General features: G+C 35.9%; 1 protein-coding gene across 15 annotated transcripts in view; it reads left to right on the top strand.

The window, feature by feature from the left end:
- Window positions 1-24,602, top strand: part of PAM (peptidylglycine alpha-amidating monooxygenase) — a 122,393-nt gene that overhangs the window by 62,194 nt on the left and 35,597 nt on the right. For all 15 annotated transcript variants that reach the window (XM_017730492.1, XM_017730491.1, XM_017730489.1 and 12 more), the window contains exons 5-14: window positions 154-241; window positions 6,671-6,756; window positions 8,435-8,518; window positions 17,190-17,238; window positions 17,715-17,782; window positions 19,372-19,452; window positions 19,557-19,633; window positions 19,919-20,022; window positions 22,882-23,069; window positions 23,777-23,848. In XM_017730492.1, coding sequence (XP_017585981.1) covers window positions 154-241; window positions 6,671-6,756; window positions 8,435-8,518; window positions 17,190-17,238; window positions 17,715-17,782; window positions 19,372-19,452; window positions 19,557-19,633; window positions 19,919-20,022; window positions 22,882-23,069; window positions 23,777-23,848 — 897 coding nt within the window. The remainder of the gene's footprint in view (window positions 1-153; window positions 242-6,670; window positions 6,757-8,434; window positions 8,519-17,189; window positions 17,239-17,714; window positions 17,783-19,371; window positions 19,453-19,556; window positions 19,634-19,918; window positions 20,023-22,881; window positions 23,070-23,776; window positions 23,849-24,602) is intronic.

The raw sequence follows: 24,602 nt of genomic DNA on the forward strand, positions 1-24,602 counted from the left end.
TGTAAGTGGAATGCAGAAGGCAAATAAATGGGTGGGGATGTACTTGCCATATTTTGTAGTATTACAGGGGAAAAATGGAACAAGATGATCTTGGTTATGTAACCTACGGTGAGATTATGGATAGCTTACTTGTTTTGCCATATTTTTTTTCAGTTGACTTTAAGCCTCATGCCAGCATGGACACAGTCCATCACATGTTACTCTTTGGGTGTAATGAACCTTCGTCTGCCGAAAATTACTGGTAAGAGCTGCTTCTTGCTTTTGTTATCAACCAGCTCTTTTTCGGTGTTAGTTGCTTCCATATAAACCTTTTCTGGTGTCAGAATTTCTTGGAAAAGTAGGAAAATTTGGAATGAAGAAGAAATGTATAACAATCTGGTCTTTCCACACTTAAAGTGCTCTGGTTTTTGTTTTTTTTTTAACTATCTCCTCTGTTTTCTTCATGACTAATTGACTGTCTTCAAGAAGGAGGCAGGAGCTATAGTAAACAGTGTGTCATTGAATACCAAAAAATCTCGTCTTCATCTATAGTTGGCTGCTTTTCTCTGTATGAAGTCATGTAACAGATGTTCAGAATCAAGCTGAGCAAAGGATAAGCTGAAGAAGCTTATCCAGGGGCTTGGTAGTTGACTTGCCCTTCAAAATGACTAAGCAGTGAGAGCAGAGGGAAACACCCAATGCCACTAAAATAGGTCTGTGGAGGCAAAATGAAGAGAATATGAAGGTGGGTGAGGGTTAATCATCTGTTCAGTAATTTTGCAAATTTTCTGTAGGTTTTCATGAGAGAGCAGATGAGGTATTTTTGCTGATGCTGCAAAGGTTATATGAATTATTCTGAACTGTAGAACTATTTTTATATAGGTGGTCTAATAGAGTTGTGTAATCATAATTTATCTTTTAAGTATTTACCAAAAAGGTAACTAAACCTGGAATTTAGAACTAATAGTATAGTATAATATATTTTCAGGAAAAATACCCCGAAACATTTTGAATGCGTATTTTGGGGAGATGATTTGTTTAATGCTTTAAACATACACAACAAATTTTCCTCAGAAGTTTTATCTCCTGTTTACCCGTCAACCTACAGTTCTAATGTTGAAAATGTTGTAATCTTGCACAGTTGTGCAAGAAAAGTAGATGCTTAAGAAGGTCAGACCAAAGTAAAACGGAAAGCATAGAATTTCTATTCTGTTCTATTAATTTCTTTTCCCAGTAGACTGCTTTTCTGTGTTCTTTTTATTGTATCTTATATGATAGAATACACTTGAATACTTTAATGTTAACAATACACCAACATAAAACTTCTCCATTCTGGCCTTTTAAAAACAGGTGAGTGTCCTATTTAAAACTGAGTAGATTGTACTTGTGCTGTTTTCATATTTCTGGAAGTAGTTTTATTAGAGCGTTGGAATAATTTGTACATGATAAAACTATGTTGTTACAGATTGATCAGGAGCTTGTGTTGAGATGAAGTTATGAGACAATGCCCAAGTCACATCTAACTGATGTTCTGAGTTTGTAGAAGAGAGGGATCCAAAGCCAAAACCCAAAGTTCTTCAAAACTGAATCAGACTCAAATCCCTGTTTTGAGTCTAGGGTTCAGGTAGTTTGAGCTCCCTGGCTGTACCTTCACTCCTCCCAGCAGGAAGAAGACTCACCAATGGCAGCCTGTGCCGTGTGGCAGCTAATGTTGCTTTTGTTCTTGATTGCTGTAGTTAACACCTACCTGTCAAATGACAAAATACTTAGTTGTGCTGGATTGAGCTTGGCTGGACACCAAATTCCCACCAAGCTGCTCTATCCCTCCACTCCTCATCAGGATGGAAAAAAACTCGTGAGTCAAAATAAAGGTAGTTTAATAAAGCAAAAGCAAAGGTTCTGCAGAGGCAGAGGAGAACAAAGTATTTTGTTCTCTACTTCCCATGACCAAGCTGCTTTCCAGGAAGCAGGACTTCAGCACAAGTAATGGCTGCTCTGGAAGACAAATGTAATAAATAACAAATATGTATTTCTCCTCCTTTCTCCTCTCTTCTACCTTTTATTGCTGAGTGGATATAATATGGTATGGAACATCCCTTTGGTCAGTTTGGGTCAGCTGGCCTGGCTGTGGTCTCTACTAAGACCTTTCCCAAACACTGGTGTGTTATCAACACCTTTCTAGCTCCTCATGCAAAGCCCAGAGCCCAGCACCATGAGGGTTGCTGTGGGGAAAATTAACTCCATCTTAGCCAGACCCAATACAATAGTGTTGTGTTTAAATCTACTATTTCCAATTTTTCATATGCAGGTTTTGATGAGATCTTGCCTTTTTTTTAATGTGTAGTTTCTGAGGTTTTGTGTTTGCTTTGCATTCTCAAAATGAAAGCTCTTCATTCAGTGTCTCATCATTTCACATCCCTGGTTTTGCAGCAGTTTGCAGCTTTTTATGTTGCTCTGCCCACAGTTATTTGCAGGCTAGAAAGATGATCACGTGTTTTCTACATAAAATAGACTGAAGAGTGCTAGAGAGTTCTAACCTGATTTTGTTAAAGTAATTCTGATGACTGTATGTTACTGGTTTTTATTGTTGTTCATTTTGTTTGATTATTTGCTGTTCCTTTTGTTACCTGAAAAAAAAAGAATGGTTGTTTGAGCAGGCTGCTGTAAGGCTTCTTTAGCAAGGATCCTTACTTTTTACGTGGTCAACATCTTTACAGAGCCAGCTTTTATTAGATTAAGGTATGCCACATAGATCTTTTTGTCTCTTAGTTTCTTTTTCAAAGTTCTGGCAATATTAGTTACATATGCTTTTGCAAGTCAAGAGCTACTTCTCTTACCGTCATGATGTGGATTAGTTTTATTATGGAAAAATAGGCTGTTAGGAACATTCAGAATGCAAGGTCAAAATAAGTTTTCCTGAGGTGTGACGTTTCATTCAGGCCAGTTTTGAGTGAGGAGGAATGAGAAGCATCCAGATGACTCTGTTGGGGTTAGCTGCCCTTTCGCCATAGCAGCACTAAGCCAAAATCTGTGATGCCCATCTGGCCTGCTGCCCTTTATAATTTGACACTATTCCTGCAAATGTCCCTGGCCTTCATAAAGGCTGTCAAATTGTATGGAAGCTGTGCTGGTTTCATCTTTCACTGCAATGTGGTAGAATTTTTATCTGAACAAATCCTAAATGTTATTCTCCCTTCTTGAAATACACAGGCCTTTCCACAGGAAAAAAAAAAAGTGGTTTCCCAGGGCTCATTGCCTCAGGTGTTGCTCAGTGCACTAAAAAAATGGTGTAGCTGCTTCCATTCCTTGATCACAATTAATCTAAAACCAGTTCAGCCGCAATGGCAAGTTTTGCCTGAGCTGACAAACTGTGTTGAAATTGAAATAACATGCCTGAACTGATTGATCGAAAGTTAAGATTCTCTGTAGATAATCAGGAATGCACTTGAATGCTTTAAAAGAAAATGTTGAATTATTCAGAATTTGTGGGTCTCCTGGCAAGACAGGTCTTGTGCTGTGTCAAACCTAACGCTGAAATAAACTCTCATGAATGAGCTGATTCATAGACAGAGCCTGTATTTTGAGATCAGGCATGGCAACTTTAAATAGTTATCTAACGCAAATGAATGTATAAGTACAGGTCATAGATGACAACCCAGTAATGCTTCTATCAGACTAGCTGTTTCTGTTGGCAGGAAAGAATGGTTCTGGAAGCCCTTGACATCAATAGCTCAGTAGAGGTTGCAAAAGATGTCATGACTGGTTCAGTGAAGGACTTCTATTTCATTGCATGGGGGAAAGTGGGGACAGTAGAAAGAATTGTATTTTTGGGTGTAGTTTCTTACCATTGCCACTGCCCTAGAATGGTCTGCAACATTCAAGAGATAAAAATGATGATTTGTCTTACTCAGTCACCTCAATTACCCTTTTTTTAAAGCCTTAGTTAGTGCTGAGGAGTACAGTATAATAGAGAAAGAAATAAAAGAAGTTATTTTTTACCATAACCAATGCAAATATGCTGAAGGGATAGCCAAATAGTGGTCTTGCTGACATAGTGAAATATTTTACTTTCAGTCTAGGTAATCAGTCAAAACCCCAGTGCCATTAATGAAAACAGTTTTTGAACTGACCCAAGATTGGGGAGAATGTCTTTGGGAAGTCCAGGAGAGTTTGCAAAAAAGGCAAAGATCCAAGAAGTAGTCAGTAAGCTCTCCCCTACCCGCCTCAATCCCAAATTTTGAGTCAAAATCAGTTTTTAGAAAAAGATTGAGTAATATGCAGCTGTAATCCATTTTTAAGGTACTCTGTGTCACTCATTCTGTTTAGAATCTCATTTTTGTATGTAAAGAAGCTATGACTTTCAGTGATTTTGTTTGTTAAATTTTTATGTTTTAGTAGCTCCCTGCATTTCAATCTGTTTATCTTATCTCTTCTTTGCAATCTCCTCTAGGTTTGTTTTTTCCTGAAAACTTGATGTTTCAAGATTATAATTGGTGGCTAAATGAGAGAGTTGACCATTTTTTAAACAAAATGAAAGAGCAGTGTCTGTATTTCATCTTTGTCCCCTGCTGTCTTCCCCCTCCATTCTGGTAGCATCTCAGGAAGACAGTTTGAAAACAACCTGCACAGGTTTTTTCCTAATTAATGTGTTCTTAGAAATACTGTGGTATAAATAAAGACTGACTGGCCCAAAGTGTGGTGGTAAAGCTGTGACTGTGCTTAAAGTTCCTTCTGGCATTCCTCCTAAACAATCTCTTCAACACATTTCCAAATCGTGCAGCTCAATACCGGGTTAGATCTCTGAAGTCTCTTGAGTTTTTTGTGTAGTAGCAGTGGGAAGCTGCATAGTTTTCAGCTGCAGCTGCATCTATCAAAACATTTCACTTACTCTGAGGTAAGTTTTGATTGTCCTTTGGGATGTGGGTGTGTTTGAAGGGGAAAGTGACCAAACTGTTAGTTATGAAGGTCTAGAAATACATGTTGTGAGTATAACTACTATAAAAGAAGTGGTGTGTTCCCTTTTCTCTTGATGCTTTCATGATTATAGCAAAGCTTTCATGAAATAAATACAGTAGCTACGCTGCAATAAGGCTCACTGGGATCAAAGAAGTACATAATGTCCTGCTGAGGTGGTTTGATATACATGCCAGAAGAGCTGGTTATCTCTGAGAGATACCTGGAAATCATCATCATCATTTGCACATATGGCTCAGCCATCCGTAACAGGAACATGATTGAGCCTTCATCTGCTAGGTGTCCTGGTCTTTTATGCTCTTCCTCACACTGTGTGGCACTCTGTTTTCCCCAGAATTTCAGGTGACTGAAACCATGCCTTACATATACAAAGGTTTTCCCAGGTGTCTTTTTACAAGCAGTGATAAACAGAGCAGGGGATGTACCATTTTGGTTTAGAATGAAATACTGGCATTGGTGCCAACCTTCATCACATCTGGTTTGGGTCAGTTGATGTAGTCTGAATAGTTTCAGGGTGAGGCTTTCTAAAAGTCTTACTGTGTATGCTGCACCTGTGGAATGACTTCTACACTCTGTGCTCAGGGCCGTGGATGGTTTGCCTTTGGAAGAAAGTACAAATACACCCTGTAAATAAACCTCTTCCCTAATTCAGGATCAGGAGGGAGAAGTGTATTCTAGGTGGGTGTTTGGAAAGCTCCTTAGGGTCCCTTGTTTGATTATCCACGTATATGGTCATGCAGCCTATACCCACATATGTGCCTTCTTGGATGTGGTCAAGGTACATTGTGCTGTCTGTATACTGTGTCTGGCCTTTTACAGATTTGGTAGTGTCTCTGCCTCAGGTTTACCAGTTCTTGCAGATTTAAGATGTCTAAAATTTATCAGTCTTCGGGAGTCTTTCATTCTTCACCCTCAGTGTCACCTACAAGGTGCTAGCTGCAGAGGCTAGGGACGACTCAAGCTCTCAGTTACTGTAAATATTTGTGACCTGTTTGTGGCCTGTTACTTGGCAAACTCTTCTTTTTTCTTTTTGTTTTCCCTTGGGTTTTTGGTTTGTATTTTTTTGGTTAGTTTGTTCGGGATTTTTTTGGTGATTGTTTCTTTTTTGTGTGTGTGCATGTATGTGTGTGATTTTTCTATTTTGAAAAACAAGAAATCGTGCAGTGGAATAAAAATTAACATAAAGCAATAAATTAAAATTAAAAAAAAAAACGTGAGTGCCTCCTATCTGTGGGTTCATATACAGCCTCCTGTCACTTTTTGGGATGATTTTAAAATGAATTTTAAATAACCAATTTTATGCTGAAGCTTTGATGTCTTGTGGGGTTTTTTTCTGCTTTGTGCCTGAGTCCTGTCCCTCTTTGTAAATGTGGCAGCCACTGTCATTTTGTATCACTTGAGTCAATAATGCTAGAAATTTTCATACAGTTCATTACCATAAAAGGTTCCTTCATTTTTCCCATCACTGGTTAATAGGCTGACAGAGCCCATCAGAGCTGTCCAACACTGCCTTAAGTTGAAGGGAGGAAAAAAAAGGTGGAACATCTACCAATATCTCTGAAAGCACTCTGTATTAAAAGAGCTGTGTTTAATCAGCATACATTCAAAAACATCTTCATAGATCTTAAAATGAGTGGTTTTGCATGTAACTCACCTGCTGGTTTCTGATTTCAAAATTTTAAAAGTAATATTCCCTTTTCTTTCTTCATACTTTTAGGGACTGTGATGAAGGAACATGCAAAGATAAATCGAATATTTTGTATGCTTGGGCAAGAAATGCTCCACCCACCAGGCTGCCCAAAGGTATTGGCCCTTTAATATTGAGTTCTTGTGTGCAGGGGCAGGGGAAAAAGGAGGACATGGAAGTAAGCACCTGTCATATCTGGGAACATCCTGTAATATTTTCATTATGTCTAACTGATAGCAACTGTATAAACATCAACCTCATTAACTATGAAATGTATTATGCTAGCTAATATACTTGCGGGTTTTTGTCATTCTGTTTGCTATACCATTTTGGGTTTCTGTAGGGGTAAAAAAGGCTGAGGGAGAGATAACTATCATAATATAATGTTTATTATTATATAGCATTAATCTTGCATTTCCTACTACGTGTTACTAGAAGGTTACCACTTATGTATCTTTCAGTAGCACACAAACTACATGAAAATATTTTTGCTTGTTGGGAAGGCACAGACAACTTCAATCTAAACATTGAATTTTTTCTGTTTAAAGTATACATTGGCAATTTAATGTGTTTTTCATTTTTTGATGCTTTGATGCAGTTGAGCAACATGCTTGTATACCCATTTTCTTGCATGATAGACAACTCTGCTGAATTAAATCAAAACAGGGAGAAGTGCTTCTTTGTAATAACCACTAAGGGTCTTAGAAATATCTACCATCTGTATAGCCTCAATCTGAAAATATCTTGAATTTTGAGTGTTTTTTCTTTCATCTTTTGCTGCCCATTTTCAAAGCCAGGAACCAATATCATGAAAATGTTTTGGTTTTTTTTAATAATCCATTTACGCACTTAACAACATGAATATTACTTGATTTGGTTATCAGAATGTAAAGTTTAAAAAAATTGTTAAAATGGAGGATTCTTTAAAAGTTTTGTACTTGGAGGATTCTGTGGAAGTTTTGCTGTTAAACCCCAGCTAGTAATGCTTTCCTTGTTGGTAAGCTGTGCAAAAATACAAGGTTTGTAGGGAGTATTCACAAAGATGCCTCATTTGTGCACAGAGGCTGCAGTCCCATTTGTAAGTTGGCTTTGCCTGTTACTGTGGGATTCTCTGACCAAATACAAAGCAATTGCTTTCTCTGCTTCTTTTAAAAAGTGTTCATTGTAGAATTGCGTTAGAGAAATCCTTTTCTGATAACTGGAATTTCATTATTTCAAATTATTTCAAGCTTCTCTATTGTGTTTTGTGCCCGTGCTTGCTTCTCTCATCAAGTAACATAGCTGCATAATTTCCTCAAGATTTTTTCTGCATGTAATATTTATTTAAATCTAAAAACATTTTACTGTGGATCTTTTTTTCTTATCAGTCTCAATGTCTTCTTAGTAAGTTAGTGTTAATTAGTTTGTATCATGCAGAGTTTGTATGAGAAATGAAAGTTCCACCAAATCTTACATGGATGACAAAACTTCATTTTTATTTAAATTTTTATAAAAATTTTTATAAAATCTGTATTAATGTTCTTTGATTGAGAGGGTTCTCTTCATAAAGCAGATATGTATTATTAATTAAGTTATGGTTATTTAACTTAATTAATTAAGCTTCTTGATCTGTTTGGGATCATGGGCTGGTGGTTTTCCTGGGTTTCAGGACAAAGTTCACTTCAGTGGTGTCTGAAATTTTCAACCCCTTCACTCTTAGCCATTAAAGTGATTCGTATTTTTTTATGTGGTCAGTGATGGTGAATTATCTTACATTTTATTGTTTCTGAAAACAATACATTTTACTTCTTTTAGGTGTTGGATTCAGAGTTGGAGGAGAAACGGGTAGCAGATACTTTGTTCTCCAGGTACACTACGGAGACGTTAGTGCATTTAGAGGTATGCATTTTGGAAATTTGCTCTGTAAGTTGTATCAGCTACAGCATCAAAAATATTTACCTCTAGAAAATAATTTTTCTGTTAGTGCCATTTGCAAAGATCAGTGGGCATATTTGTAATACAATTTGTGTATTAACTTGACTTTATAAACTTGATTTATCACTATAAATATTTGAAAGGTGAACACCTTTTTTTCCCCTCAAGAAATGTGGAGCAAATGATTTCAAGTAATCAAGAAGCAGATTAATAATTTTAAGTTTGGGGGAGAAAGTTGAGGTTTCCATATATCATTCAGCATTTTCTTTAATCAAGTTGAAACAAAGAGGTGTGAACACACTTAACCTGTCATTTTACTTGAACAGATTATATTTACTGGCCAATCTGTCATGGTATTTGTGTTTGGAAAAAATGTAATTCATGGAGACAATGTATTTTTTGTTTCTTTGTTTGGCTTGGTTTTTTGGTTTTTTTTAAAGATGAAACACTCATTTCAAGCATAGCAATATGCTTATACTTGTCATTGAATGTTTCACAGAATCACGTAATGGTTGAGGTTGAAACAAACCTTTGGAAGTGATCTGGTCCATTCCCTCCCTGCTCAAGCAGGGCCACGTGCAGCCTGTTGTCCAGGCCCATGTCCAGGTATATTCAAGGGTAGAAACACCATAGGGCAACATCTGCCAGTGCTCAGTCACCCACACAGTGAAAAAGTTTCCTGATGTTCAGCGAGAGCCTCCCATGTTTCAGCGTGTGCCCATCACCTCTGGTCCTATCACTGAGCACCACTGAGAAGAGCCTGGCTCCCTGTTCTTTGCACATTCCCTCCTGATCCTTCTCTTCTTTAGGCTGACGCGTGCCAGCTCTCCCAGCCTTTTCTCATAGGAGAGATGCTCCAGTCTATTCATAATCTTTGTGGCCCTTTGCTGGACACTGTCCATGTTTTTCTCACACTGGGGAGCCCAGCACTGGACACAGAACTCCAGGTGCGGCCTCATCAGTGCTGAGCAGAGGGGCAGGATCCCCTTTACTGATCTGCTGGCCCTGCTTTGGCTGATGCAGCACAAAGCACCATCTGCCTTCTTTGCAGCAAGGGCACACAGCCAGCTCACACTCAGCCTGAGGACCCCCAGGTCCTTTGGTGACAAGCTGCTTCCTAGCTTTTTGTTGCCTAGGGTTGTACCTTCCCACATGCACAGGTCTTCCAAGGCAACTTGGCACTTCCCCTTGCTCTTCATGAGGTTCCTGTCAGCCCCTCTCTCCAGCCGGTCCAGGTCCCTCTGGATGGCAGCACAACAGTCTGGTGCATCACACACTTCCCCCAGTTTGGTGTCATCTGCAATTGCTGAGGGTGCACCTGCCCCATCATCCAGGTCATTAATGAGGATGTTGAACAGGACTGGAGCTCAAGTATTGATTCCTGGGCTATACTGCTAGTTGCCATCCTCCAACTAGAAAATCATTCAGCTGGTGTTCAGTCCACCTCAGTGCTCATCCAGACCATATAATGAGCTGGGATTTGGGAAATTTGAATTTCATTAATTCACATTGACATATTGGTGGTGATTTTTGGGGATTATTTAATTAATTTATTTATTTGTTTATATTTCATGTTGTACTTTGTTCTTTAAAGCGCCTTGTTCAGACATCTTTTGAGGTGCATATATTCTTGCTTTTACTCTGTAAATCGCATCCTGTGTGGAGGTTTTGGGTTACGGCCTCTATGGTCATCAAGAGCAAAAAATGTGTGGGTTGTCATTCCCATGGAATTCATCCATCATACATTACTGCTGTGGGATTTAAACAAGAATGTGAAGATCCTTGTGGCCTAAGTGATAATGAAAATGTTGGGCTTGAAAGAAGAGAAAGCTGAAAAAGAACAAAAAAATTAAGGGAGGAATATGCATTACAACAGTAGGTCAAGCTATGCCTGTGGCCTCTCTGTCCTTCTGTGGTATCATGATAAATGATCCACAGACTCTACTTGGTTTAGAATGGAGAAGTTACCAGGTAGGTGCAGCTTCCCAATGCCATGCAGCCTCTATTCTGTGCATCTCTGGCAAGGTTTGGGCAATACTTAGCTAGAATTTTAAGCAGCACTGTCTGAAGCAGAAGGTATGGTTTCTGCCATGACATGAAGATATAATATGGCTTAATGGCAGTATTGGTAGAGGATGAGGAAGGAATAAACTGAGGGTGCCACCACTGTTTGAGAGCATATTTGCAAATGTGCACAACTGAAATTGAAAGAATTGATTTTCATGCGGAGTTCAGATGGACCCTTACAACCCTTGGGATTCTTTGCCTGCTAAAATCCTGAATAATTAAAGTAGCAAACCTCTAAAGAGACCATATTCATTGACAGCCTGCTCTTCATTATTGCTTGGGGACATTGAGAGTTCTCACTGTTTGAGAGTTCTCACTGTTCATTTTCACTCTTAAGTATAATATATGAGTATATAGTTATTAAAAAAAGAAACAAATGAGCTCAGTAACCGTCATTGCACACTAGTTGAGAATGTCTTTGGAAATTTTTATTAACAACCTGACTTGTTAGTCAAAGCTTCTATTCAACCCAGTTGCATACACAGAGAAACTGCAGTGAAAGAAATTATCACCTGAAATTAAAATATCATTTTACACCCCTAGCAGACCCTCTGCAGTAGACTTCCTTATTTTTTGCCTGGAATATATGTGCAGGACTTAGAAATGCCATAGATATGAGCCTGCAAAATTACGATGTTTGAGAAGTGTGGACTGATAGAATTATGATGTAGGAGTGTGTCATGAGTGTCCACCAGTGTCATGAGTGTGACAGAATGCCCTCCCATTTTTCAGTGCTTTTTGCTTGGTAGTCTGTGATCGTATTTTTAAAGTAAAAAATCTCTCTTTTCTGCCATTTGTGAGAAAAAGTGTTTTTAATATCTCCTACCTGTGAAAATTCCAGTAGAGAAAAATGTAACGTAAATCTAATAAAACGTCCTAAACCTTCACAGTAGTGTTCAAAGATATTCAATGCATAATCTTCAACTAGTTTCACAAGTATTTTTAAATTTCAGGAATAACCTAAAGGTATTTTTCTTGTAGTGAGATGTCTGTTGATAACCACGGCTCATCAAAGCATAAGAATACAGTCACTGAAGTTTGTGTGTAAGCACATGCAGTTGTTGCAATTTAGAACAGAAGATAAATGATGAAATATGCTCAGTTAACTTGTCATTCTTTCAGTAGTACATCAAAGATTCCAAATTGTTCAGAGTTCTGACTTACAAGAAATTGCAAATATAAAATATTTGACTTGCTGTAGTAAGGTATTTATGTATTAGCACCCAAATCTATTTCCTATCAATTCTGGGGGGAAAAAATGCCATAGTTAAAATCATCAACTCTCATGTTCAACTCTTTCTAAAAAGAATATTTTTCATTTCATTAACCAGGTAGTAAATGAATTCACTTTCCATCCCTTCTTACCTATAATCCTGAGCTAAGAATGCATATGTAGATACACACTTTCTGCTAAGATAAGAAAATAAAACTTACTGTACCTTGTCTAAAGTAAACATATTAAAATTTAGCTGGAGAACCAAAAATACATTCTACAAAAAAATGTGTAAAGAGCCATCTTAGAAAAATATTCATTTCCCTATTTCATTTTCTTTGCGTTTTATATTGTAAAAGCAAAAATTATTGTGGAGTTATGTCTAATAATGGATACAGTTGTGTAACAATTAAAAAGTTGTCAGAAATTTGTCTGCCTTTTTATATATTCATAAGTGTTTATAGTTCAGATTCAAATTAAAGTAAATCTAGCCATCTTTAGGTCTGTAAAGGGACCCAGTCAGCTTTGAACTTAGGCTGTAGTAATACGCAGTGCAGTTGTCACCGTGGTCTTGTTTTAGTCTTCTATGTAAGCACCTTTGAATCTGAATTTTAAAAAACGTGGGTTTTTTTCTAATCCCTAGAATGTTTTTTTTCCTTCACTTTGTGTAACAAAGACTAACGTTGTTTCTAATCTGCCATATTATTCTCTTACTCCTTTCCAGCATGTGTAAGAATATAATTGCTATCCTCAAGAATCAGTGTTTAAAAGTTATCAGTGATAGGTCTTTTAGCTGTTCTGTATGGAAGGTTTTCACATTTTGTCATTTGTATATGTGCAACTGTTGCATTGTTTGAAGCAATTTATAATTTTTTGTCAATATTTTTAGAGCAAATTTATAGGGAATTCTTGGATCTCTGTTCAGCTTTGGTTTTTTTTCATTCCCTTTCCTGTTCTCTCTCTTTTGTCGCACAGTGAGCAATATTGCATTCTCAGCTTCTTCTTTTAATCCCCACCTTTTCACTGATTTATTTCTCCTTGCTATCATTCCCTGCAAGAATTATGTTACCCACATTACATATAATAACATAGATGGACCTGCTTTTCTGAGTGAGGTGTAGGGTTCTTAGTTTTGTCTTAGGGTTTGTTTTTTTTGGTTGGGGAGAGTAACTAGTTTTGGCCACCAAGTTAGTAGATCTTAAAAAGATGTTTTTCCTCATAAGCATGTGAATTGTATGTTGTCATTTGAACATTATTCTAGACATTAGATTCAATGGCCTTCTCTTTGATACTCTCTTGAATCTGCTAGTGTCTTGAATAAAGTTAGCTTTACATATTCACAGAGATTCATGGCTATGATATATTATTTTAGCAAATCGGTCATCTCTGACCTTTATGAGGTCTTCATATGTTAAAAAATTTATATTGAACCAAGATCAACAATTGTTTGCCTCCTTTCTTTTTGGAAAGTAAGTTCTGAAAATGTCACTGGGGAGTCTGTGTTTGCATTTTGTTTTTCACGGATTGAAAAAAGGTAGAATTTTACTGAATTGATATTGGATGAGTGGATAGATCAGCAAGTGCAAACACCTTGACTTACATGAGAAAAAAAAATTAAGGTAGTTTCATGTATCAAATATTAGATACCAATATTGAATGCAATATACTGAACTTGTCTCATGCTTCACTGGGATCTCAAGTTCATTTTTGTGCTGCATGTCTTTGCTTTTTAAATATAACTTGTAGAAAGTTACTTCCCCATGGGCATTAGCTTTGGAATTGCCTTTCTCAGAGGTTGTGCTTACCTTTGAGGCTACTTATTTTGAATGAAGCAAAGCCAATTCTGAGCCTGTGTATGGAGATTCAGGTACAAATCAAGTGCTGACTTTGAAATAACAAGGGGTTTGGAGCTTCATAAAATTTGCCATTCTGTTACAGTGAAAGCTTATAAGTATTCTAGTCACGTATGAGTACTACACTGTTCCTATGAAATACTAGAAGTAGAGCAATGAAGAAGCTGAATAAATAGTTTGAGCAGAGTGCTCAATAATTTATAACATACTCAGAGCGCAAAGAAAATAGGTTTTGAAGAGTGTTTGTTTTTATGAATAAAAAACCATGCAATTTTAAGCATCTAGGAAGTCCTAGAAGTCTCAATGTTCTGTGGCAGATTGTCATGCATGTAATTAAAGAGTTCAGGACTGTAGATCAGGATAGACAGATTAGCAGAAAGTCTGTCAGACTTGCTTCAGAAATTCTTAGCAAAATCAGCTTACAGAAGGAGAGTGTTTCTCTTTAGGATAATTTGCCTTCATGTCAGGTGTATTTAATTTGAAAAACTGTTGAGTATTTCTGATATTTGAGATATTTCTTCTAGAAAACATTATAAACAGGAGTAGCATAGGTGATTCTTTTTAACTAATTTAAACATTTATTGGCAGTTAAACTTGGAATGGTTATTCCAATGTTGTCATGCACAATTTTTAAAAATTAAATACTTAAAATATGAAGCCGGTTTAACATGCACCATTGGCTTTGTTTGACATGGGTAAATAAAAGCAGGGAATATTTAATATGATTGTGTTATATTTGCACAGAACACAAAAGACATACACGAGCACAACTTCAGTATTTATTTCAGTTGCAAACTCTGCATAGACAATTTGCTTTCATTTGAACCTACTTTCTGAAGTATATAAAAATGCATTTTCCAGTCTTTGTCATATGGCAAATAGTAGCTAGTAGCTTCTTTGTCCCAGAGCAGTGCTTATTTACTGAATAGCTGAAACAAGGAAATCAAAGTAGTTAGATAAGCTGGACAAGCTTAGGTCAGATAGTGAAGCTTGAAGAGAATTTGCAAAAGGGAAGTGGCATGATCTCCCTGTGGTCAGCGTTCTTGGGTGAAGTGTTTCGAGCTTTGAGTGTTTCAGAGAGGTGAACTGAAGGAAGAAGAAGCAGGGAAACATCAGTTCCAGCATCCCTCTGTAGTTGTTAGAAAAACATTTACTTCAGTTATGGCTAAATGTATCTACAAACAGAATTATAAAGCACTGTAGGAATTTCTGAAAGGTTTAGACTAATGTATCCGTCCATTTTTTCACTCTTAACACAGCACTGCAGATCAGATACTTGTGCCAGAAGTTCATTTATGCTTCCCCTGATACTGATTTAGATGGTTACCATATATAGTAGCAATTAGAAGTTTCCAGCTATCTTCAGTTCATTTTTAAATTGCTCTATTTAGATGAAAATGCTGATTAAAATTTTTTCTGTGCTCTGAAAATTCAGATTGTTTCAAAATACTTTAATATTGCCAAACTGAAATGTGTTGGAATTTTTTTCCTTCCTCCTATGGTGCTACTCTTAAAGAGACACTGTGACGTAAGGACTAAATTTTTCAAATATGAAATTACTTTGACGGTTTGGGGATGATTTTGCAGCAGTGTTCAAAAGATAGAATAGTGATGTTTTCAAATAAAATTCCAAAACTGAGAGACTTAATATCACTGATTGCATTTTAAATTTTATAATTTTATTTCTTTAAGTAATAATATTCTGAAAGGAAGCAAGTGTTTTCCAATTTCCATTGAAATTGATGTAGTGCAGAGTTCTAACTATACTAAACTTATAAAAAACTGAGTTCTGCAGCATCACCTGTGTTATATAAATAACAAAAATTTAGTTTGAAATTAGGAGGGTGGAGCAAAAGACACTTTACAAAGACCTTTGTAGCAAACACTGAAGTATTGAGATTGTGAGTGAAGCTGCCTGCTGGGAGAGGATGAACAGTATATAGGTATCTTGAACTTTTTCTAAAACCATTGACAAATAGTTGAATTTCATTTTCTCTTGAATATTTTCTTACCATTCCCCTTCTTTTTTCCTAATAGCTTATTCTTTTGGGCACTTCTGGATGCTTGATTTGGCCATTTGGAAGAAACATTTATTTCCTGTAATTGAAAACTAGTGCATGATCTGGAATGGTACTTACTCAATGCAAGTACATTTGTAGGTAGTCTTGATGAAAGAGCTACTGTTCTTATTTTTCTTTTCTGTGTACAATGAAGACTTCCCTTTTCTGTCGCTATTTTTAAAGGTACAACTGTTGTATACTGATTCAGATTTTTAAATCCAAAAGTATTTATTGGGATGCACAGAGCTGGAGTAACTAAGAATTTGTAGATGCCGTGATGATGAGCATTATGAGAACCCAGTGAAATTGTGTTAGCAACTATTTCACTTGAATAACACATACATTAGTTTACAGATCTACATTGTGAACATACTGAAAACAAATTTTAGCAAATTCTACTATCAGTAATGGTGAAAAGCAAACTGATTATTATCCCTTAATAGTGAGAGGTGGTGTGACGGAAATAGCTAGCATCTGAAAAACTGAACTGGTAGTTTTTACTCTGTCAAGTTTCCCTGTCAAGTTTACTCTGTCAAGTTTCCCACTCTGCTCATTGTCCTTTATTCTGTTCAAATGTACCACTTTTTCAGTTTGGAATCTGGCTATTGATGGGAGGAAAAACTCTCAGAAGTTACCACTTGTCACCAGATCCATAGCTACTCTGCTCTCATTCTTACCTGAAACATACACTGTTGGAGGATATTTTTTTAGAATGTTCTGCTTACTTGCTTTGGAGTTAGATCCATCTTCTAGCTACAGCTATTATTGCTATAAACCATAAGAAAAAGAAACTTGCTTAAAAAGGAACAAAGATTGAACTCCCAGATGACCAACTATAATTGAGTAACTATCAACACAACTGGGTCATTAAATTAAAATGTCAAACACATCAGCTAATGATGATACAGTACACTGACAAATGAATCATCTATTTTTACTTGCCTTCTAGCATATCCAATTTTAAGCAGAATTGCTGTCTGTATTGGTATATCAAGTTCACCTGATGACTTTTATTACAAGGATTTCTGGCAGCTGCATTATTAGTGGCTAAAATCATTGCTTTTCATAAATCTTTCATTTTTCTAACTTTGATCAAAATATAAATTTGTTTGAAACAAAACTACTTTTTCTGCTAGTGTAAACATGATACTGTTTCATTTCCCAGATACTAGTTCATAGAGACCTACATTTTCTAATACAGCAGTTTTCATCCACCAAAGTTATTTTTCTGTATTAGGATTGCTACATATGCAGTACTGAGGTGTTCAAGTTTGAGCAAATTTGAGTAGTATTTTCACAGTATAGCAGTTTTACTGTGCACAGTAAGATTAAAATGTGTTCTGTCTTCTGGTATTTTTTACACACCAGAAAAATCGTATTTATATGTAGTAATTTGCAGGGTTTCAGTTGCTAACGATTAAACTGTTTCACAATTTGTACAGATAAACACAAGGACTGCTCTGGTGTAACTTTACATCTGACACACCAAAAGTGAGTATTTTTAAAATTGCTTACCTATATTTTTTTTCATTGGAACATAAAGTGTGGATTCCTTTGAAACCATATGAAATAAAAATAATACATACTTCACAATATTAAGAATTTCGAAGTCGTGTCATCTGTTGGCAAAAATTTTCATTTCTGCTAAGAAACTGGACATAGCTGTGCTATGAGTACCGAGTTAATCCAGTTTAAGAGCTTCATATTTAGAAGTCTGGGATGAGAACAGCAATTACACAGATGATAGCTTTGTCCTATTTCCCATACTTTGCAGAGAATGCTTTAGAAAAGGTAGCGAAAAAGGGAGGGAGAGGGGAACTGCTGTGAAACAGCTTCTTTTTCAGTACATCTGTTTCAGATGTAATCCCATGTTTAGAAATTAGTGGTGTCAAATGGTATTGCATATTGAGTCACTTGCAGTTGTGTTTTACAGACTTGTTTACCAGAGCTTGGGTTTTGCATTGCAGGCAGCCTTTGATTGCTGGAATGTATCTTATGATGTCTGTGAACACGGTCATACCACCAGGCGAGAAAGGTGAGTCATCATTTTACTAAGTGATTGTATAATTTCAGCATCTGATCTATATTTATTGCTTATTGTGTAAGAAAATTTGGCAGAGGCTTGATGATATGTAGATGGACAAACTAATTATTTGATTGATTGAACAAATGATGGAAAAAATAGTTACGTTTAAGATTGTATCCTATTTCCCTATGACTACATCAGTAAAGGCAATCAATGCTGTATAAACACAATATTGTACAACTAATAATGACTATTTCTTTAATTTATTTTCATCTTAATATTTTACAAAAAATGCCCTACCTATTTTCTAATTCCTCCTCTCCCCTCTAAAAAGCCATAAACTGTTTTGCACTCTGCTTCATCTGTATTTGTCATTCATGAGATTTGTGATCTATTAAGACTTCAGTTTTACAAAATTAATTTCTACCGGTAAGGAGCTGCTATTTAAGAATTTTATTCCTGTGTTCCTAGTAGGTTAAAAGGTCAAAATGCTGGAAAAAAATGGTAATAGGAAGTTTCTGAACAGTTTTTATTCAGAATCCTGAATTCTATGTGAAACTCAGCTTGGAACTCCCAATATCCTTTATTCCAGTTAGCATAGACTGTTCTGTTTAAGGAAGTTGAACACTGACTTTACTCTGCTATACCAAAATTTTAAAGTAGATAACCAAGAACACCATTTGTCCCATTCACAGCTAGCTGCCTAAATAGGATGAGGTGGTTGACTGCTCAGCTCACTCCAATTGTTTAGTGAATTCAGCAACTTGAAACATTCTTAAATTTGAATTGAAATGAAAAGTATTTTGCTCTCCAACATGAAAACATACCAAATTAATCCCCCACTGCCTCCAAGCATATTAGATCAGTGTAGGAATTTAATTTTACAACTGGGAGGGTGAGCGAAAAGGGCAAACAGTTCTGTGGTTGCTGATAACTGCGTTCTTATGTTCAGTCAAATTTACAGCCCTTAAGTGGAGCGTGAAATTTGTTAAAACAGGAAATGTGGAGATATCTCTCAGAAAGGCATTGGGATTTTTCTGTAGGCTCTTCCTTAGGTGCTAACACAAGTACTACCCTGTAAACTTTGTTCAGCACTTCTCTGACAAAGTCTCTCGTCTAACCCTAAATTAGGTCTGGGCCTTTATAATCAAGACTTCATTGTAAATTGTATCAGTTTAAAATTATACCAGTTTATTTTAATTTTCCCCTGAGTAGACCATTTACCATAGTTGTGTTTATGTTAAGCATCCCTCAACATAGTCTGTAAGTAAATGTATTACTGTATTTTGTTAAATAGCAGTATTGTTTATCAGAAGAAGTTCTTCTGGCTTTCAGCCAGAAAGATTTTATATGTATGGCAGCTGAGTAAGTAATTTTCAAGTAACCTGCACTATATTTTATTAGTTTTTCTTTGCAGATGTCTTGAGATGGACACTGCAGAAGTATAAGATATTATCTATTATCTTTTGAAATCATCTGTTGTCCAGTATAGGTATACTTTTTGTAAACCATGCTGAATGAAGTACAGTAATTCAGCTTTTCTCTGTTTGATAAATGATCTGTTTGTCATTGTTTATTGTCATTGTTTATTTTCACAGTGGTTGATGCAGACATTGCCTGCCATTACAAAAGGTCTCCAATGCACCTTTTTGCCTACAGAGTTCATACACACAGACTAGGTAAGAGTAATATAGGAATATCAAATACTTAACAGAAAAATGTTGGCACTGCAATGTATTTTTTTAAGTACATCTCACTTCTCATGCATATTGATATCTTATAGGTAAAGTAGTGAGTGGCTACAGAGTGAGAAACGGTCAATGGACATTGATTGGTAGACAGAGCCCGCAACTACCACAGGTTGGTTGGATTCTTTCTTTTAGTTCAGAATGTAAATTTTAATTATCTTTGTTTCAAACTGAGAAGCTGAATTGGAAATCACATGTCCACAGATTTACGTCATGGTATTTCCACTGGTTATGTGCTGTTGTGCTCCTGGAAGTGAATATTGTTAAGTATTACCACAGTTAGATTATGATGCAAAAGTCATTTCAGAGATATAGCACTGTCTTTCTCATCAGTGTCTATTGACACAGAGAATATGAAGCACTTTCACTGATTGTAGTGAATCATCCTTTCTTTCAGGCATTCTATCCCGTGGAATATCCAGTAGATGTTAGCTATAATGATATCCTAGCAGCCAGATGTGTGTTCACTGGGGAAGGCAGAACTACAGAGACACATATAGGGTAAATTTTATTTATTTGCTCCATTTCCTAACTGTTTTTTCTGGGGTATTTGTTGTATGTAGAAATGTTTTTGTTTCATGTCTTCTTCCAAGGTAATTCTAAGAAACAATTTCTATCAGAATGTTTTGTTACACTGTCTGGTCTCCTTAAGATTTAACTCTACACAATGTTCATTGATGTTACTTACATGAATATTCACTTTGCTGAAGTGTTCAGAACACTTCTGAAGTGAAGCTAGGCTGCCAAACAACTTACTCAGATGTTGGGCTGATCTGTTCCTACAGAAGGATTCAGAATATCAATTGTAGAAAATATATTTTTTAGTATATTGACATTATTAACTGTTTGAAGTGAAATAATAAGGCTTCACAATTGTCTCTGTTATTTCAGAAAGAAAATTTATAGAAGCTTATAAAATTCTGATATTTTGACCTGTGGCAAAATCTAGCCTTAAAAAATCTGGACTAATACTGCAATTACCTTTTTTCAGTGTAAAAATATACAGGCTTTTATAAAAAACAATCAAACCAGAAATGACTATAATAATAAATAGGAAAATCTGAACTGTGTTAGTCACTGATGCTATTCAGCTGCAGGTGACAGACACAGCCCTGTAAGATCAAGAGGACAAATATAGCTATAAAAATAGATATAATATTCATACTCTTTTAGCTGGCTCTGGTTCTCTGAACTGTAATTTAATGCATATGTGGAGATACAAAGATGACCTGTGGAAATCTCATCGTTCTGGGAGTGTGTGCTGCAGCATTCCAAGGAAAGAGATTTTTATGCACTGAGTACCCTAAGATTGCATCTCAGTAGAGGGGTAAGGATTCAACATGGATTTATCACCTTCCACTGGGCAGTTAAAATAGTGATGAGTAACAGCTGGAAAATATTTTTCGTTTCAATTCAAATTGAATTTTGAGTTGAGAAGAAGTTTTTACAAATATCATGACATTAAAAACATAAAACTTTAATTCAACTGCTGACCTTTATTCAGAAGTTCAAAAAGTTTGTCATGTTTCTTTAACTTTCCCCAAAGTAGTTTCTATTGGTTGAATAATCCTTACGGTTTAAGAAACAGTCTTAGGACAATTATGGTATTTTCTTTCAATGTACAAGTGTGCTTTCAGTGGGGAAACTCTCAGTCCTTTTCATTACAGTATTATTATTATGATAATATGGTGTTATAATTATGATAATTATTTTACTCTTTTTATTCAGTTATTATTATTTATTTGCACTATAATATATGAATGTGCATTGTATTAATCTTGCCATATTGTTTATTAGTATTGTCATTATTATTTTTAGTATTACTATTATTTATTTATTACTATATAGTATTATTATATTTTATCACAAGTTTTGCTTTGCTTTTGGGGAGGGCAGGAGTGGGGGCAGTGAGCAACAGTACTTAACTGCCACCTGAAATTAAATCACCACAAATACTTAAACTCAGTAGTGTGTCAGGTGAACCACAGCTTGTATAGTTTCCACATCCCGTTTTCTACTGGAGTCTTAAAGAGGAAGCAATTTCAGTGATGGATATTGGAGGTCCAACAGTGAAGTTAATGCTTTCTAAAAGCTTAAGCAGAACTTGCCCAGTCAGAGTCTCATTTTTGTGGTCTCCAAAGGATGCTAAAACTTCCAGCTCATGGAAAAATAACCAGTTCCCCTTTTGAAACAGTCTCTTCTCCCATGTTTCCCTCTCTCCCCTCTGGCTTGTGTCATTGTTGTTTCTATGGTGAATAAATGAATGCTGCAGAATGCTGCTGGAAAAGTCAGCACTGATGTCTTTTGCAAACAGCTAATAGACCACCTCTGTATTTTTTTAATGAGTGTAGGCTCACTGTTTAATTGTGAAAGATAATTAAAAAATCTTGGTGTAAACCCCTGTATTTTATGAACATTTCTTTTAAAGTCCTAGCTTATTCATTGTCAGGATTGTAGCTCTAAACAGAAGATAGTAACCTAGAGGAAGGTTCCTCTTCTAGAGGAAGAAACAGACCACAGTTGTAAAGAGGCCATATATACTCTGCTTTACAAAGTAATATTTTTCAGAAGAGAAACTTTCTTGTGCCAGCTGTTTTTTCTGTTGAAGACAAGATTATGTAGCAGTACAGAAGAGCCACTTCTGTTTCAAGTACATGCACAACATTTATCAAAGAGCTGAATTTTGCTGGTGTTTTATCATTCCCCTTGCACTCATGTTTTTGTTACAGAAGCTTACAAACAAGTTATTCTCAAGATAACAGTGCTATGTTCTCTTTAAGACATACTTATGGTATCTAGATATGTAATGAAAATAGTTTTGCAGTATTAGAACCCATGTGATTGGGCAATAAATGAATGCACTTGATGGGGAAAGGGGGAAGATTTGTCATAAAAAATAGCCGCTGAATGAAACATGTATGTTATTTGCAACAATTTCAAATTACATTTGTCCAAGATTTGCAGAGAAGTAAGTGAATAGTAATGTAATGAATGATATAGCTCTGTCATATTTCATCAGAACATGTGCACAGTTGATAACACAATGAGAACTGTGTGGAGTATGCTGGAGAAAAGAGAAGGCAGAGCAGTTTAAATAGGTGATGCAGTTTTCTATAAAAACAAAACCAAATTGCTAGGAATTTCTGAGGTATGTGGGGATTTTGTGCACACTCATTTTCTCCAGTATAAACCAAAAGAAATTTCTGATACTCACTGCAATGCAGGTATTGCTTGTTTTAGTTTGGGACGTGTAAATATTTGAATGCAGTGTTCTAGTATCCTGTTAAACAAGTTGGATGAATTAAATGAGCTACCCAGTTCATTATTTTCTAAGTGCCACATCTTTTCTGTATTGTGTAGGGGTACTGCCAATGATGAAATGTGCAACTTTTACATTATGTACTATATGGAAGCCAAGCATGCTGTCTCATACATGACCTGCACACAGAACGCAAACCCTGAAATGTTCAGAAATATTCCAAACGAGGCAAATATTCCTATTCCAGTCAAGTCTGATGTGCTGAAGATGATGCACGGACATCATGAAGGTGAAATATACTTGTAATCCATTTTATTCATGTTATGCTCACTGATGTATTTCTCTGTGTTGTTTTGATATACAAAATTTTCCTGAAGAGGTAATACAGTTCTGCGTAAAATTCAAATTGCTAATTAATGAACCATCATGGGATTCCACTGTTGGTTTTGGTGGAAGTGTCTGCCATAGTATTTTGTCTGTTTCTTTCTCATGTTGTCTTCCAATTTCTAACACATTTTTACAGCTATGTGACCTGTGTGGCCTAAGGATTGGTGTCTTTTTCTATGCCAAACTTGATATTAACAGTTTCTTAATGTTTACCTTATCTTCTGTCTATTTCCTACAAAATTGTATCGTAACATTTCCCTAGTTTTCTAGATCCCACTGCCTTGTTATGGAAGGTATCAAATGTTTACATTGAACAGTAGTAGGCATATAAGTTGCAGCCGCAGTATTATCCAGAAGTAATCTTACTGTATATCTGTGTATTATTTCTATGTACATTTTTTATTTCTATGTTTATTTTTACTTCTATCTTCTAATACAAATCTTAATTTTTTTATTCCAGTTGTTTAGTGCTGCATTGTTTGGTACAACTACTATTTGTGTATAAAAATACTAAATGTTCCTTTCCGAAGGGTGTTTTTCCACAGTAGGGAGATACTCAATTCCATTCACATGCAAAGGCTAACATCATATCCTAAATCCATTTTTCAGAAACCAAGGATAGCGATACAAGTTATTTGCTGCAGCAGGCCAAAAAAGAAGAGGCGGAGATTTTGGATCAGGGTATGTACTTGTTTATTTCTATGTCAAGTAAAGGACTCACTAATGTAAAATACTGATAAATTATATCCTGGTTTTTAATGAGTTATGAAGTTTTTAATCTGTTTATCTTTAATTGATGCAATTTGCAATGTTCTCTAAAGCTATTAGGGTTGCATGCTATATAACAAATAATAAAAAGAATTAGTTTACCACTGATCTCTAGCCTTTTGGGTAAAATTTATTAGTGCATTTTAATCTTATAAGGTTTTCCTGTTCTTTGTTTAATTAGCTAACAAAGGTTTTGATTTATTTGTATGTGCATGTATTCTCTATCTAACTATTTGGTATTAACTCTTCATTGATTTCTCAGTTTGTATTACTATGTGTATGTTACGGAATAATGTTCTTATGCCTCAATATTTGCTGTGCATGCAGCAAGTTGAGTGCAGCTGTTTAATCTTGTATTTTTTTTCACTGTATTTGTGTATATGTGCACATATGCATTAGAACTCAGACAGGAATGTGTGTAGTACTTCGCTGGAGAAGAAAAATCTATGACTGCTATAAAGATTTTAGAAATACTCAGAATATTACTTACGTTTCAGAAATATCTTAGACTCTACTTTAAAGTTTGTGTGAGTCATATACTGTTTGATAAATATTGCCTCAGTATCAGGATTTTTCTAGAGACTAAGGGGAAGACCTCATCAGCTACAGTTTCATACATTTTTCATTGAAGAATGTTGAGGTTCAGAGACTAAATTAAAGCAAATCT

Source organism: Corvus brachyrhynchos, unplaced genomic scaffold, assembly GCF_000691975.1.
Source record: "Corvus brachyrhynchos isolate BGI_N302 unplaced genomic scaffold, ASM69197v1 scaffold33, whole genome shotgun sequence".
NCBI lineage: Eukaryota > Metazoa > Chordata > Aves > Passeriformes > Corvidae > Corvus > Corvus brachyrhynchos.